This window comes from Scatophagus argus, chromosome 12, assembly GCF_020382885.2.
Source record: "Scatophagus argus isolate fScaArg1 chromosome 12, fScaArg1.pri, whole genome shotgun sequence".
Classification (NCBI taxonomy): domain Eukaryota; kingdom Metazoa; phylum Chordata; class Actinopteri; family Scatophagidae; genus Scatophagus; species Scatophagus argus.
The window spans coordinates 12884195-12902019 of NC_058504.1; the positions used below are offsets into that span (position 1 = coordinate 12884195).

General features: G+C 40.7%; 1 protein-coding gene across 3 annotated transcripts; it reads right to left on the reverse strand.

Annotated features, from left to right (window-relative positions):
* Nucleotides 1-1321: 1321 nt before the first annotated feature.
* fbxw11a (F-box and WD repeat domain containing 11a) lies at nucleotides 1322-17067 on the reverse strand. Of its 3 annotated transcripts, none has more exons than XM_046405803.1 (13): nucleotides 16911-17067; nucleotides 12183-12251; nucleotides 11269-11488; nucleotides 10771-10957; nucleotides 10451-10541; nucleotides 9956-10093; nucleotides 7064-7182; nucleotides 5209-5458; nucleotides 4807-4925; nucleotides 4520-4630; nucleotides 4341-4419; nucleotides 3592-3756; nucleotides 1322-2605 (listed from the first exon to the last, which is right to left on the reverse strand). In XM_046405803.1, exons 1-12 carry the CDS (start codon nucleotides 16947-16949, stop codon nucleotides 3595-3597), a joined length of 1584 nt encoding a protein of 527 aa, XP_046261759.1. In that variant the 5' UTR covers nucleotides 16950-17067; the 3' UTR covers nucleotides 1322-2605; nucleotides 3592-3594. The 3 variants fall into 3 exon arrangements, with proteins under 3 accessions (XP_046261759.1, XP_046261760.1, XP_046261758.1); XM_046405804.1 differs by lacking the exon at nucleotides 16911-17067 and adding an exon at nucleotides 16669-16788; XM_046405802.1 differs by lacking the exon at nucleotides 16911-17067 and adding an exon at nucleotides 14438-14458.
* Between the last annotated feature and the right edge of the window lie 758 nt (nucleotides 17068-17825).

Sequence of the window (17825 nt, forward strand, 5' to 3'; positions counted from 1 at the left end):
GAAAAGACACTGCCTATTTATATGACAGTGTATGAAAACTGGCCTTTACTTTTAACATACTCTGACTGTGTGGAAGTCACCCCCCACACACTTTTTATCACTTGTATTCACTTCTTTAATGTTTCCCGTACTCTGAATTAATTTTAAATGTTGATGGTCTGAGGCCTGAAACATTGTTAAAGGAAGAAAAAGATCAAAAAGCACACGATTGATGGTGAGCAGAATTCGCTGATTTTCAGGCAAATATGTAATAAGTAAGTCAGTATTAAAAACAACCATCTCTTGAAGACATATAGACAGTGAAGGAACAAAAAGATGATTTAAAACTACCTACCAAAGTGGTGCTATCCATGCTGATATAGTTGATACAACAGACCACCCACAGAAGTTCATTTAAGCTACAGCAGGCTTGTGTACCAAGTTCTGTTCTAAGAATCTTCACTGACTTCCAAACCTTTATGTCGTCACACATTCCACCAGTGCTTCACAACTGATCTCCCACAGTCCAGAGATCAGTGAGTGTTTATATGCACACAAGTATCTTAGTTATGATCGGTAGTATCCGGGGAACATGTTGCCAGTGTAAACAACATATCCTGCTTTTGAGAAACCTGGATATACTATACATACTAGTACCCCAAAAGAAACTGGACCCTGTTTGTTGGTACATAACACAGTGGCTGAGATGCTGAGAGATCAAGACAGAGCTGTACACAAACGATCATGAAATCTGCATCCTGTTAGAATCATGTATACGTGTACATGAATAACCATGGTTCACATGTTCCATGCAAACATCATAATATCACAAAGAAAAAAGATCAAAACCAGGATACTTGTGTGCATATAAACACATGGTTTTAATGTTCTTTTGTGAACTTGGAGAGTGTAGTTTCACACACACAAAAAATAAAAAAAAATAAAAAAACATAAAATCTGTAATCAAATGGCCCAGTTCAGTTGGTGAAACGAACAAACTCAGGGGGACTTTTAAGATGCTCTGATCTCCAGAAAAATCTGGTAACCGGTTATTGAGTTAAGGTTTTTTTTTTTTTTTTTTTCGTCAAACAACTTCAGTGTTTTCTTGTGAACAGTCAGAAATTCCATTTAACAAAACAAATAAATAACTAAATTTCTTTGTTGGCAGCAGGACAGTCAGCCACATGTTCCCTGCTGTTTGTCTAAAGTATGAAAGAAAGCATCTGAAACTGAAAGTCGTGACTGTTGTGTCTACATGTCAAAGGCAGCACAAATCCACTCACTCACACATACACACAGAGACAAGAACAGACAGACAATTAGACACTCATTCACGTTACAGTTGGCTCAACACTCCACCACTGTCAAGTACTTTATTCACAATAAGGTCATTTTCTTCTTTAAAAAATCATTTTTAATATACAACACAATTTTTGACAAGACAACTCCGTTTACAGCTAAATTTGAGCTCTTGAGTTCCAGCTTCTCTCATAACCAAAGCAAGCACGTAGATGATGAGGAGAGAGAGATGAAGTGAAAGGGACAGATGAGTGTCAGAGTTAGAAGAAAGAATGAGGAAAAAGACAGTGAGAAAGAGAGGGAAAGAGGAAGAGGACTACGCTTAGTATGATTTTTGTACTAAGAACCAAAATACTCAAATAAAATGAAAAAAAAAAACAGTAATAAAAAAAAACAGTAAGAAAGTAAGAGTTAAAGAGAAAAAAAGCAGAGGTGTACCGGGATGCTGTATCCAAGGCAACCTCACATGCATGTCTGTCTGTTTGACGCTTTTGCTCTGTTTCACAAGTCCACATACACAAACACACACTCACGCAAACGTGAGCGTGTGCGCCCCCATATTCCAAGCGAGTGTGCATCTCTGGGGGTTAGAGGGGAGTGGGGCGAGGGGGAGAGAGAGAGAGAGACAGGGACGAGTGAGAGGGAGTGAGAGGGAGTGGGGAAATCTTTCCCTTACACAGTTCTCCCTTTTTCACTCCCTCCATCTCCAATCCTTCCCCCCTTTCTAGAGCTGAGTAAAGAGTCTCTGTCTCCCGCAACACAGCTCCAGTCATCCTCTGTCCAACTGTGCCACTGTATGTATGTATATGTGTATATGTGTGTGTGTGTGTGTGTGCAGCACATGTGTAATATATGTAAATATATCTATAAGCAATTCCATATCTGTGGAAACCAGTTTTGGCAGGGGTTGAAAACTGAGGAGCAGAAGCTGCTTGACATTTGTATCAAGGGGACAAAAGGGAGCTTGTGACTTATATAATGTCTAAGTTAATACTGCCATTAGTGTACTTTACAAAACATAAATTACTAGTAGAAGGTGAACTTCTTGGGAGAGTTGCGTTGGCCCTGTAGTACGGATTGTTCACCAGTGTCGATCTGTGTGTGCGTGTGTCTGTGAGTGCATGTCACGGTACTGGCAGGCAATGGGCACAAGCTCAAGAGTCTGTCAGAACGGGCAGGGCAGTGGAGGTGGCGGGGGCAGGGTGGGAGGCGGACAGAGAGATGACGAGGAGGAAGGAGAAGAGATGGGCTCCTTTCCATGATGGATGCACCCATCAACCAATCAGCTCTGGGCCCCTCCATGAAAGGATGCGGTGGATAGCGCCACCTAAAGGGCAGAAAAGAGTATGAAATCACACATGGGTCTACTCAGCAGCACAGATATACCGACTGAAAGGGATTCTTTGAACTTGATACACATTAGGGATGGGCGATATGGACTAAAAAATTTATCTCGATAGTTTCTGGTATTAATCACGGTAACGATACAAATGACGATAAATAAACACCAATTCAGCCTAATCTTTTTGACTATGAATCTATCACCAAAATAATAATAAAGGCTACTAAACTACATCAATTAAGTTCAAGTAGTGCACCTGTACTGCAAAAATGTAGTGAGTGACACCAAACAAACAAGTCTGAAATGTGAGAACAGAATCTATTATTTATTAAAAATATATTACTTTTTTTTGGCACACAGGCAGTAAAAAAACAGTGCAAACAGCAAAAATAAAAATCACAACTACCTCTGTTAATTCTTTCCATCGTTTGCTCTGATCATCATACGGTGTGGAATGAGCAAATGCATCGGCAAGTTTCGTCTGAGTTGGTTTCTTTGGATGAAGTTGACGCTATCGTCGTATTCCGGTTTGTGTTTGTGTTTGAGGTGGTGTAACAAATTAGTCGTGTCACTGTCCTTTGTATGCACTATTTGTTCGTAAACCTTGCACGTGGTAAATTGCTGCTCCGTGTCAGACATTTAAAAACCAAACCAGTTCCAGATGACGGAGCTGGAGCCCCGTTTAGGAACGAGCTCCTCGCTGCCCGGCGTATCTGCTCCGCCTTCCGCCATTGTTGTCAATATTCCACACGTTTTGGGCTGCAAGTGTGTCGCGCACTTACTTGCGTCATCAATGGGAATTTATCGTTTTTATCGCGAGATGACATGTTTGACATGTTTTTGACGATATATCGTAAACGATAACATAATCGCCCACCCCTAGTACACACACAGCCTGATGTGTGGTGCAGGATGAAACATTTTTACAGAAAGGTCTTATCAGTTAAGTGTTAACGTGTGTGTGTTTGTACCTGCTATCTAGAAATGTAAGTGTAGGTGCGGGAGGGAGACCGTCCCTCTGACTGGCCGTTGGTCGAGACGTTCAGGAAGTCCCAGATCAGAATGGTGTCGTCATGAGAACTGCTGATGATCTGAAACTCATCAAACTGGAGGCGGAACACACGGCCAGAGTGCTCCTGAAAACACAGAGAATTAAGACATTCTGTTAATGTACTCAGCATATGGGCAGATCATGGCCCAAGTTCAGTGCTGTTCCCAGCACCACATCCAAGGCATCACAAATAAATACCAACAAGTTTATTAGAATGGACATTTCCAAAACATTTTGACAGTAAAAATTGTAGAAATACAATGTTCACCCATTTATATAAAAGAGGTTAGTATTCCAAGCACCTCTCAGTATAATGAAATACAATTCAACAGCAACACAAGCAAAGATATAAATCTGCACTTCCCTGAAAAACAAAAACTGAACATCTAATCCATCATAAAACTGGTTGATTGCAGGACTACTGTATTTCAAACTAACTGTACCGAAAATTAGTAAATGAGCAGTCACTTCTAATGATTCTCAAAATCACCAAAACGACAGAACTTGGAAGAAGTGAAATTAAATTATTAGTGAACCCTAAAACTAAAGTGAAAACCCCTTACAGTTGTGCTTTTTGAAGCCAACATCTGGGTTGATTTAAAGAAACAGCAGTTTATGACGCTGCCATCAGTCAGCCGTGCGGCACCTGACTAAATCGGTGATACTCACCACTAGAGTGCGCAGACATAATGTGCTGGCAGGGGCTCGTGGGTCCAGGGCTGCCTGCAGGTCCCACACCTTGATCTTACTGCAGAGAGAAACATGAGAAAACAACATCAGAAACAAATTTGTGCATGTGTGGGTATGCACTCTGTGCGCGCGCGTGTGTGTGTGTGTAGAAAACTGACCCATCGTAGGCACCGCTGACAATCCTTTTGTTGTCAAAGCGAATGCAGCGCACCAACTCCTCATGACCTTCCAGCACTCGCAAACATGCCCCACACTCTATATCCCATAACCTGGAGAAAGAGAATCCTTAGTAAACACATAGCTCAATAGAAAGTCCCACACCTGTTAGTTTTTAGTGGTAAAGTATTATTTGAAACAACAACATTTTGTATCATGAAACTAATTTAAGTAAAACAGCAATGTAATCAAAGAGCTTTCAGCCGTATGTTTAATCTCACAGCCATACCGGATTGTGTTGTCAGATGAGCCGCTGACCACCAGACGATCTCTGTATTGTAGACAGGCAATGCCCCGCTTATGACCATTTAGAGTTCGCACAAACTCACAGGTGCTAGTGCTCCATACCTACGAGGGGGACGGGAGACACAGAAAGGTTTGTAAACCAACAGCCTTACTTATTCACGAGTACACATAAGCAATGAAACACTTGGGTTTAAAACTGTAGAAGAAGTTTCTAGTGTTTCTAGAGATTTCTAGATTCCCTGACTGTATCGCCGTCCATATAATAACTAATACAGCTTTGTGATGTCCAACTTTCTCTCTCCAATCTTTCACACAACCATTTGGCAAATTAATTTGCAGTGAGACTGGTCTCTGGTTTTAATTCATGATTGGCTGTTCTTGTTACCTTGATGGTGCGGTCCCCTGAGGCGGACACAATGTATTTGTCGTCAAAGTCGACAACATTTACAGCAGCCCGGTGTCCCACAAGGACACGACGTAGGCTGATGTCAGTAGGAGAGGCCATGTCCCAGACAGCAATCGAACGGTCCTTCGAGCAGGTGACCATCAGGCCGTTGGCGAAACGCAGGTGAAGAACTGCCTCGTTGTGGTGGATCAGTGTGTTCAGTACCTCACCCGTCGTCACCTCCCACACTCTGCAGAGGAGGAGTGTTAGAAGAAAAGGGATGAAGGCAAACAGGAGGAAGAAAAAACAAGTAGGAGAGATGGGAGATCAGCCAAATGATGAGGGCAAAGGTGATGAGAAAATGAAAAACAAAAGGTGGATTGGGACAGGAAGGAAAAATGAGGATACAGAATGAGAGGGGAGGGGTGTGAGAAAAAGATGGAAGAAATGACAAAGGGGTGAGAAAAGTGGAAAAAGATGGGAGAAACATGTTAGAAGGAAAGAAAGAAGAGTAGTCAAAATGAAAGAGAAGGTTGAAGATTGGGAGTGGAAAAGACATGTAATGGGGGAAAAGCAAAAGGGAAAACAATGGAGACAGAAGAACGTTTATTAGTTTCACAATAGAGTCCCTCTCTCACACACACACACACACACACACACACACACATGAGCAGGTCTAAAGAACTGAACTACACCACTGGGCATTGAGAGTTAAAGGCAGAACACACTGGAAAAGCTGACAACCAAACCTACAAACAAAGTGCCTGTCAAGCTGTTGCTAAGGAAGTGAAGTCACATTTTCCTTGGATAGGGCTCAGGGAGTATGGCTGAAGTGTGAAGTAATAAGAGAATTAATGTTGAGCTTCTGTGTGCAGTAGCCAAATGAGTGTTAACATACAGAACAACGCCAGATCTTCAAATATCTACAATAAAACATACCGCGCTAACTCAAGTAATGACAGTGAATCTCATTAAGAAATGTTTGTTTTGTAATATATTTATCCGCATTTTAAAGAAATACTTTATTATTTAAATGTCAAAATTAATTTCTGCAAATTGACATTGCTTAAATCAATGGCACTTAACCTCTTTGATAGTAGAGATGCATTTTGCAAGAGACGTTTTACATCAATTTCCTGGCAGGTTTTGAAATGATAAAAACAGCCAAGATTTCACTTGAAGAGAAAGAAATGTAACAAAACAAGTTATTTCCTCATGGAAACAACACACTGCATAGTTTTGTCCATGTTACAGTGTGGAAGAACAATTTACTATATATATATATATATGTATGATTGTATTTATTACTGCAGCCTTCCAGTGTATTTAGGGGATAGCAATCGATGTTTCAGCACAGCAAGCAGAGAACAAGCAGTGCATCTCTCTCCCTTCTAATAACGACTGAAGCAACACAAAACATTACACTGTAACATCTAACATACACTGAGAGAGAGTTGAAGTTTATGAAACAGAAATTTATTTAAAAAAAAACGTAGGCCCAGGCCACTATGAATTAATTTTAAAACATACATAAGCGATCCTGCCAATCCATCACTAACTGCACTGGGTATACCCAACAAATGTTACATGGAAGACTGCTGTGACAGGAAGTGACAAGTATTTACCAGTTGGTGTGGCTAGTTTTGAAATTAAATTCACACCATGCATGTTCAAAGGCAGCCTATGAAGCATGGAATCTAAAATCACCATGCATATCCAACAGCAGCACTAATACCAGGTGGCCAGCCAGCCATTTGCCATGGAACATAACGTCACTTTGGCCTTCCCCACCATGTCATCGGCTTCTGCCTCAAAGCCAAATGTCACACCCCTAATACCAAGTTGTGTGTCGTACCTGACAGTTGAGTCAGAAGACCCGGTGACAATGACCCTCTCGTCATACTGCAGACACAACACTGAGCCTGTGTGACCGGTCAGTATCTTCAGACACTCCAGAGACTGCTTATCCCAGATCTATGAGTAGAAAAGGGCAGAAGCAGGAAAAGGATTGAAACGAAGTGAGGGATATTGACAGGAGGACAGAGAAAGAGGAAAAATAAGTGGACGTGAAAAGGTAGCGGATTCAGGTCATGTTAAGAATGGCCTACGCTGTCAGCTGTGTTCATGCCCCATTTACCCACTGCTGTGCTAAGCTCTGTGTGTTATCCATAAGAGCCATTGAGTTTTTGCTTGGATGTGCGTTAGACTCCTCCAGAACAATAAGACAAATCTGCTCTTCTCCTCCCTCCATTCTCCCCTCGTTTTCATTATCTTCCTCTATCCTCTCCCTCCAAGCCAGACAGATAAGTTGAAAAAATAATGGGCCTGTAGCAGAGCCCTTTTATCCTGTAATTCACTTGTGTTCTGTCTCAGTGTCTGCTGCTTTAGCTCAGCGCCACAGACAATAATGTAATAAGCCATACTGAGCCAGAAAAGATTCAATTCATGAATGCACAAACCCAGGTTGGAAGAAAACAACCACACACAGAGTCTTTCTCACAACCAACACTTTTGTCTTTCTCCACTGCTGGTGCTTTAACTTACAAATGGGATCAATGTTAATTACTTCTCCTTGTCAGTTTGTGCCAGCAGCGCAAACTCCTACATGCCTACTTTATGTTTCACTGCCATAGCAGCAAGGACGAAAGAAAAAAAAAAAAAAGTCATAAAACTTGAAAAATATTTTAAGTATATGAACCATAAGAAAAAAATGTGATTTGCAGTTGCCACTTAAAGATTTTAAATTGTATTGATTTTCATTTGCACTATAGCTTTTCACACAAATTGAAATGTGACTCAAGTTCTATCGCTGATCAAAGACATCAGTTATCAGTGGGCGACACTACTCTGCCCTTACAAAAGATTTTGTAAAAAGAGTGCAGTAATCATGGATAATTCCTGTGTGGGAAATACAGACCTCACTCTCTACTGTGTAAACAAAACAAAATGTTGTAGGATTCTTATCAAGTCTGTATAAAGGTGAATTACTGTAAAAAACAAAATTATGTCTGTTTTATATGAACAACTCTAAACAGAACAAGAAGAAGGAAGTCAAAATTCATTCTATGAACATATTTGGAGATTTACCACTAAATCAGGATGTGACAGATGGATCTCTGAGGTAGTTTGGAACCAGAAAGTTTAGAAGAAGAGACAAAGGGTGGCAGGGTACAGCAGCAAAGACAAAACAGGCCAGTACATACAGTTGCAATCAGAAATATTCAACTCCCAAGGATTTTAAGGATTTAATCGATAAAAGTTTTTTCAAAGAGCAAGATTCTGCTTTGGATGACTTCTTAATAAGTTGAGAGATATATAAAATCAACACAGAAAATGCATGATTTAGTATTTGTGTGCATTAGTATATTTTGTTAAGACAGCCATGTCACAATTATTCAACCCTTATATAACATTGTTGTTTTTAAAGCTTTCTGACAGATTTTATGGCCTAAAGTGGAAATGAAACATAATTAAGCCTTTGGGAAATCTATAATGTTCCTTCATTTGCTTCAGCAGTGATGCATATATAAACCCCACCCATGAAGGTATTCAAAGTGAGTTGCAATCATGAGAAAGACAAAGGAACTTCCATAAAAGCTATGAGAGGAGATTATTTCATTATACCTGCAGGGCCTTGGGTATGAGATGATTTCCAAAAGAGACACCACTGGGAGCATTATAAGGAAGTTTCAAATAAGAAAAACCTCCATGTGACTGCAAGACACCCACAGGATGACATGATGAAGGCTGGTAGCCACAAGTTCAGTGGCAACTATAAGGCGTGCACGGAATAAACAAGGACTTCATGGCTGGACTGCAAGACGCACGTCACTCTTGACCACAAGGAACATCAAAAGTCAACTAGAATATGCCAGGAGGAATTTGGATAAGACTTTTTGGGAGACAGTTCTATGGACTGATGAAACCAAACTGGAACTGTTTGGACACATGGACCACCGGTATGTCTGGCATGCGAAAGGCCAGGCTTATGACTAGAAGAATACTATCCCCAGGGTCAAGCATGGAGGAGGGTCATTGATGATGTGGGGCTGTTTCTCTGAGGCAGGAACTGGCAATCTCGATCGTGCATTTGGCATCATGGATTCCCAGAAATACCAGGCAATTTTAAAGAGCAACGTGATGCCTTCTGTTGACAAATTAAACCTTGGTGATCACTGGAGTTTCCAGCAAGACAACAATCCCAAGCACACCTCCAAGTCAACCAAAGCTTGGTTGAGAAAAAGATCCTGGAACGTCCTGGAGTGGCCTTCACAGTCATTTAAATCCGACTGAAAGTCTTTGGTGGGATTTAAAGAAGGCACGGAAGCCATCAAACATCACTGAGCTAGAGGCTTTTCCATGTGAAGGATGGGTAAAGATTCCGATCGAGAGGTGTAAGAAGCTCGTCAGCACTTACCGAAAACATTTGTTCGAAGTTATAAAAGCTAAAGGATGCTCCACAAAGTACTAAAGCTGGAGGTTGACTAATAGTGCACATGCACTGGTGTTAACAGTTACATTTTACATACATTACATACATTTGAACTTCAAAGTTAAGTCAACTTCTTTTATCAAAATAAATCACATATGTATCAATAAATATTTTTTATTGTTTAATGAGTTTTTCTGTCATTATCTTTCATCCACATCACTATAATGTGTTTTGAGGTGAGTGGGCTGAATATTTCTGATTGCAACTGTAATTTCACAGACCTCATAGTGTTCTCAATGTTCAATACACACATACCTTGATTGAATTGTCCCTAAGGCCACTGATGATCTTGTCATCGTCGTACTGAAGACAGTAAACCCCTTTACTATTTTCTGAGCGACACTGAATCCTCTGCAAGTTGTGTCTGCCACATCGCCAATTAGCCTCAATAGTCTGGAGGAAAGAGAAAGAAACAATAAGAATGAGAAACACAAAAGGTAACCAAAGAAAGAGAGAGTTGCACTGTAGATGAATAGAAATTAGACAAAGGCAAATATCATTTTATATAATGTTAACTAGAGGGGACAGAAACAGATGTAAGTTTTAGCAAGGTGGAAAATGTTAAAGATTGAAACAATAAAATCATATTAACAAAGTGTGATATGTCACATATATTTCATAAAACAAAAACATGCATTTCCAGATGAGTCCCCTCATGTTAGAGTTTTTGAGATACTAGATTACAGGCCCTGCAGACAGCAGAGTGACACTTTGAAGAAGTAAATATCTGAATACATTTCACTGTCTTACCTCTATGTCTTGGATGATCTTGGGATAAAGGGAGTGATAGTAGGAGTTGGGTGGTACTTCTGACGTGCGATTCTTGAACAGATATTTCTCCCTAAGGCAAGAAAAATTTAAAAATGACATCTGCTCTGTTCCCACTGGGATTTTTTTTTCTACCTTCAACAGACACTCAAGACCATCCTAATGATTTCTGTTAACTCAGAAATCATCCACTTAATTTCTTCCAGAGTGTCAGACATTTTAAGGTCTTAATGTAAGACCTAAGTAGGATTGCTAGCATTGTGTGTGTGTGTGTGTGTAAATGGGTCTATGTTCATCCTCACCACTGGTGTCTCTCAGACAGGCCTTTCCAGAGTGGGTCAGTGCGGACCATGCGTTCAATGAGCTTCTTCCACAGCATACCCTCAGAGATGACCCTTTGCCACTCCTTACACACCAACTCTGCCGAGCATAGCGAGCGTGCATCCAAAAAGGACAGGATGTTCTCTGCTATGTGATCCAAGCCTTGGGCTGGAGGGAGGAAGAGAATGGGTTGAGTGAGTGCCTTCTCCAAAATTTACAGGATTTCATGTAGTTAGTTTATCCGGAGTCTAGGATCATTGATTTTAGATGATGATTTAGCTTTTCCTAAGGCCTTAAACACAGGATTACTCTTCATCTAGCTATTCTTCTTGAAGCAAAATTTAGAATCCTCTCAAACACCATTCCAAATTTTCCTCAGTAAAAAATTACAGTGATGAGTCTTGTGTGTACCTAACTATGAAGCTAACACTTAAGTGGTTGCTGTTAAATGTTGCATTTATGAGTGTATGTTTTTGTACCTGGCAGCGCAGTGATGAAGTCCCTCTGCAGCATAGGTTTGAGGTAGGAGTTGATGTGGCCATGCTGGTAGTGGCACATGCGGGAGATCAGGCGCTCGACAAACTCCACCTGGTCAGCCTCTGACCACTGGTCAAACAGAGCGATGCAATGTTCCTTCTCCTTCTCATAGTTGCCCTCTGACGGACGTTTGCGGGACCCCACAACAGGTCCATTACTAAGCTGTTAAGATCACAGGCACATCAAGGTTCATGACATATTTTATTATAAGCGTTTGAGTTAGATTAGTATTTTGAGAGATTCATTTGAAATGACACTGGTCAAGTTCAAGCACAGTTCTAGTCTAGGTGTTTTTTTTCTTGAGCAGCATCTTAAACACAGTATCATCTCAATAACTTGTGAGTCTTTTGAGCCATCACTGAAATTAGTGTGGACTGAAACTGAAAGTTGCTGTATTGGGTCTTATAGCAGTTTGAGCACAGGATCAAAAAGAGGATGATTACAGCAGAATGGACAAAGTTAATTTAATTTAAACCACTATAAAACCCACAGTGGTATTAATGTACATATGGGAATAGAGAAAATGCATAGATGGAACAGGATATCCATAAACAACTCTGATATTGAAGAATGTTGCAAATCCAAATTAATAATTAATTGCACTTTCTTAAATGTTGATTGAGTTTGAAACACGCAAAAGCCTATTATCAACCTTAAAACGAGGACTCCCCCGGGTGGAAAACAGATGTATACAATTCATACATCATGTGTCATTCTTGTAGAACATATAACATTTGAAATCTGTAAATTTAAACAACTTTTAGATCTCCATTTTCTTCTTTAACCAGGCTGTGGTAACGGATACACAAATGGTTACTACACACATACTCAAACAAATACAGATGCACACACACACCTTGAGAACTGTGTTCTTCTTTGGCGACAGATCGTCCACGAGGTTCTGTGACTCCATCCCTGATGTGTTCTGTAGAAAAAGAACATAACAAAGAGAAGGTGCAGGTTAGTGTTCTATTCTCTTGGCATCTTTATTAAAGGCACTATAAAAGCCAAGGCAGCGATGTGAACAGCACTGGACACAAGAGTGCCACAAACACAGCCAAGGAAGGGTAACCATTATGACTTCTGAGGCGTGCACGCACAAACACGCGTGCATACACATATACACACACACACACACACACACACACACACACATGGAGTGGAAAAAAAACTGAGCATTACAACAAAAGGAATCTATTTGCTTGCTTGTCTGTGATGTGGGCTAAGTAGTCTGGACAGGAAATTAAACAGCAGCATCTTGGGTATGTCACTGGCAGCAGCTCAGGGGTGACTGTAATGAAACTAAAATCAGATTGTGCTCTTACTGCATATAGAGAGGATAGAAAAAAACTGGGAGGCAACCAGATCCCACCCATTTCTAGCATGAGTAAAGTCTTAGAATGGTTTGAATCCTTTATAAGTCCATTTAAAACAAGCGAGAGACAACAAGAGAGACCTGAGTCATTTTAATAACAGGGTTACAGCACAAATCACTAATGGACACTAATAGAGTAAGAGTTTCAGCATTTGCAGTCTTGGTCTTGTGCACTTAATAACAACAATAATGATAATAACAATAGTAATGATGAACAAATAGCAAATTGAAGCTTCTTTAAATGCTGTAAAGAAGCTTCAATCTGCTATTTATTAATAAGTGTTAATAAGTGTTATACATTTCTTTGGAAGTCACAGGCCAATGGGCAACAATACTGATCTTACAATCAATATTTTATACAAACAAACCAACATGAAGACCTGCAATCCTCTTAAGAGGCTTGATGTTTACTGCTTTCAGTTGTAGCTCAGGAAATGCTGGATTACTGATGTTAGGAAATCATCTTCAACAAATGTGTTACTGTAAAATTAACATTTTCATCAATCTAATGCACTCCTTAAGCATGGAGACTCTAAATAAGACACTGCAAACTCTCCAGAAATCAGCAGGAACAGTAGAACTATGTCAGAGAGCATAACTGCATGTTCAACACACCAACATCAAATCATGTGCAGGTTCACTCCTAAGTTTAAACAACGTATACACCCTGATCCCAGATATGGGAAATGGGACCTAGGAGAGGTTCAGAGTGATCACGTATCTGTGTAGGTGATGACTGGTCACAGTCTTTGAAAATGACTGATGTCGAATAAAAGGCTAAACAAGAAGCCAACCTTACAATATTTTAACAGTATGTTAGTGCTTCTCCTGAGGCCTTAAACACAGGATTACTACATCATCTAGCTATTCTTCTTCAAGCAAAATCTAGAATCCTCTCAAGAACCATTCCAAATTTTGCTCAGTGCAGATATTCACCTAGTTTAAGGATGTAGCTACATGTGGAAATGAGTAACCAAGAACCAAAATCAATAGACATGTTCTCTATCACTGGTTGTTACTAACACAACCACACAAACAAACTAACAAAATGGTCAGGTACCAAGACCAAAGCAAACAAGACAAGAAGCCAAAACGGGCTTGTTGGTGTTGATGACCATGCAGAGCAGAAGAAAAGGAAGGAGGAATAAAAACAGACAGACCATGTTTGGCCAGGCAAGCAGGCAAGCAAGCATGTAGCCTCTCAGAGCTTGAAGGAAGACCCCCCCACCTCTGTCCTCACACCTCCAGGTAGAAGGGGAGAAAACGTTACTCCTCAATGAAGGGTTATTCTCTGGTATCCACTGCATCCAACTCTCCACTCAGACCAAAGCAGTTAAGAAATAGGGTACTATTCAGACTAATCGGATTGTAAAACTTTCCAGTATTCATGACTTTTTAAGCACTCTGGGGCCTAATTCAGAAGCAAAAAACTGTGATTTGACATGAATGTAAATAAGACAATTACAGTTTACAAAGCTACAATTTTGCTTCAAGCAAAGAGTGTTTGAGGGCACACCAGAGAAGAACCTGAGAGCAGTATGCTTCCAACAGGGAGGAAAGGACAACGGAAGGTGAGGAGGTAGGAGGGTGAGGGGGTGAGTGGGTGCTGTCCTCACCAAGGTGGTATGAGGAGTTGTGTGGAGTGGGCGAAGAAAAGTGAAGGGTGAGGAGATGGCGAGGGAAGAAGGGAAGGGAGAGGAGGAGGAGCAGCAGAATTAAGAGGAGAGAGGCAGAACCTGGTTGTGAGCCCGGGTGGAGGGGATGCTCTGCAGGCACCTGAGTGCACACAAACTCTCAGCCACCGAGGAGCAGCCCAGCCAGAGAGAGCGAGGCACAGAGCACTGTGTGAAAGAGAGAGAGGAAGGGAGGAAGGGAGGAGGAGAACGAAGTGGACAGGGTGAGGGAGGAAGAGAGAGGGAAGAGCCAGAGACCAGAGATGAGAAGTAAAGGAAAAGTAGAGGGGGGTTGATGAAGGAAGTTGGGTGGAGGAAACCAAAGGACATGAATGAATGAATGGATTAATGAATGGATAGATGGATGACAGTGGTGAGGAGGTGGTGAGGAAAGGGACAGGTGGAGTGTGAAATAGTGCAAGAATTCAAAAATAATTGAAAAATAAACAAATAAATAAGGTTTTGTAAGGAAATGAGAAGAGATAGGTGTATAACCATCAAAAGTGAGAAAAGAAGAAGAAGGGAGGAGGCGGGGGATAGTGAGGGGAAAAACCAGTATTAGAGCTACACACACATTGGCACAGTGAGCGCAGGAACACACACTCCTTCACACACAAGATAGAGACTGATAAACATACACACAGAAGCATTATTAGACATGAACTGGGTGGGGATAGGAAGAGGAGAGGGAGGGGCAATGGGATTAGTTGTCAATTACTGTCACTAATGTTTTGACAGAAACCCCACCCACTGTTCTGCCATCCCCACTCTCATGAGTGGTTAGTGAATAACACTGGGACAAAAAAAAATCAAATCAAATTAAACAGACACAATCCAGATGAAATTAAAAGTTTTTGGTAGCCCTGGAATAGTATCCTAATCCTGCATAAATGTATGATACTTACTAGAAGAATGTGTAATATTTAATGAAGAATGATATGTGTAATCCTTCAGTGCAAGAAAATAAAGGAAAGATGTGAATTTTATGTCTATGGCCTACATACAGTATGTGCTCTTGTCAGGTAAATTACCTTTCATACAATATTACACCAATAATCCGTCACTATCACTATGTGTAATTATTTAACTCGTAGAGCCAAATAAACTCCACCAACGAAAGATTTGAAACGTAGTGTATCTATTACATCTTAATCGTTTTCCTGTCTTCACACAGTAATTTTAATGGTTGTTTAAATTTAACGCCTTCTTAAAGTCTGCTGTTAAAGAATCTACTGACTCAAAATACCAATTGGTCTCGCTTGCAATTATTAGCCATCGTCGTAGCTTATTCAAGGTCTATAAGCATATGTAGTTTTTAAGTTTAAAACTGTTTAGCAAAATAGGCACGAATTGTTCACTCGGGTAAATTGGTGTGCCACAAGAGACGTCTCGTCCATATCATTTACTCAACAGTCTAACGCATTACTTTCTAGGCCTAGCTTGATTTGTCAATAGTATGGCGACACAATTGATGTTTGCTAGAGAAACTGAGGACTGTGTGGTAGTTCAGTTATGGTGGATGAATACTTGCCAGCCGAGTGTAAACTGTAACTATCTACATGTACGTTCATTGACGTAACACATTTGTAACTTATCTTAATTGACGTCTTCCTTACGGCCACTTTGACCCCTGTTACGTTAATGTTACCTATTAGTAAGCTAACGTTAGCCTAGGTGGCTAAGTGAAAAAGAAATCATTATTCCACAAGAAAACTATCTTACTTGTGGACCAAATTTGACAGCTTATATAGGAAAGCTATATTATAATCACCTTTTGTTTCTGGTTAACAAAAGTGTTTCTATCGCCCTGACAAATTGACTGTTTTGGTATCGTAATGGCTGTCAAGTATACCTAGCATTTTTAGCATGCTAGCTATTAAGCTAATTGCTACCTCGCTAATCGTGGTAACGCTATGTGAATGAAAAAGCAATACACTTCCTTCTACGCACTTTTAGACTGTAAACAGACAAGCAGAACATTGTTACGATCTTAGCTACATTCCATTATATTATGGAATCTATTTGACCGTCCCACACATCTAGTACAATGTAGACTGTCTTAACATAAACTAGACAATATAATACCCATAAATTTACGTGGTTCATTGCCTTCTAGCTTGTGTTAGCTGGATGGCTAAGTATCGGACAGGGCCCAGTTAAAGTGGCGCAGCGTCACCGCAGTGAACGATACCCCGAGAATCCTCGGCTGTCCTCGGCCGACGACTGAACATCAACATCTTTATTTACCCACGGTTAACCAAATTTATTCAAAACAACATATGTTTTTTATTTACCAGATGCTGGCGAACAAGTCTTGTTTATTACCCCGGTCACTATGCGGGGCATTCTTAGCAAAATATCGATAATTTCAGGCCCTCCCTCTGATTTCTGGTCCCCCCTCCTTTCTCCTCCACCTCTACCGACAAGCCGCTTCAGCCCATTCCTGCCGTCGAATCGAGCCTCGGCGCTTCCCGTAATATAAGAGTTATACTGAACACTTAGGATGTCCAGGATGCCACAATGAAACGAATCTTACCATCAGTTCCAACGTTTTGTCCTCCATCTCCGGCTCCATGTTGACGATCCCCCCCGAAACTCGCTCTGAAAATGGAAACCCAGCCCTGCGTCGGCGGCCCGCAAATGCAGAGACGTCATTCACTTCGCAGAACCACACAGCATTGGTAGGGCAGTGTCAAAAGGGTGGGTGGGGGATGGGAACGCCCATGCAATGAAAAACGCGCTGATTGGACAGATTTTGTCGAGGGGGGCGTGGTCTCACAGTTCTACCTTTTATCAATTGGCTAATCGTGCTACCAAGGCTTCCCCGGTGACTCCCCCAAACAAAAGGGCAAATGGATGAAGATGCTGTTGCTATCCTGAAGAGGAATATACCAAGGCAAAATCAATCATCCGCATAGCGTTGCTATAAAATGCTGCTGGATTCTGGCTATTTTAATGTCATGCGTGATTAAAGGAAATTGTAACTTAAATCTTTATGAAATAGCAACATAAGCTGTCATACAAGGATTTAAGGTTGTTCCCTTTAGCTTTTTTAGTTTTCAGCACATTTCCATCCAACTGCATAATTTAGAAATCCACACAGGATGATGAATGGTTAAAATGAAGGCTTGTGAATAAGAAGAGACACAATAGTGACATTTTAAAAAGTTAGTTAACTAGATAGCTTTGCTAAATAAAACCTGGAAATGTATAATCATGGATTGATGCAAGACCAGAAATGCAGATAACCCAATAAGCCAGACATTCAACCACAACTTAAGTTAGTCATCCTTTACCTTAGTTCACCTGTGTTGATGTTTTCCTGTAAACCCCACAGGAATTGAAGAAATATCCTAGATCATGCATATGTTTGAATTACTCACATCCTGATGTCCAAGATCTGTAACATTATCTTCACAGGACATATTTAACGCTGTAACATGAAGGCTGT

Coding starts and splice junctions, on each gene's coding strand:
- fbxw11a (XM_046405803.1), bottom strand. CDS start 16,949: ATGGAGCCGGAGATGGAGGACAAAACGTTGGAACTGATG. Junction 10,958..11,268: donor CTTCATCACTGCGCTGCCAG/GTACAAAAACAT, acceptor TCCTCCCTCCAG/CCCAAGGCTTGGATCACATA. Junction 10,542..10,770: donor CTGTCTGAGAGACACCAGTG/GTGAGGATGAAC, acceptor TTCTTGCCTTAG/GGAGAAATATCTGTTCAAGA.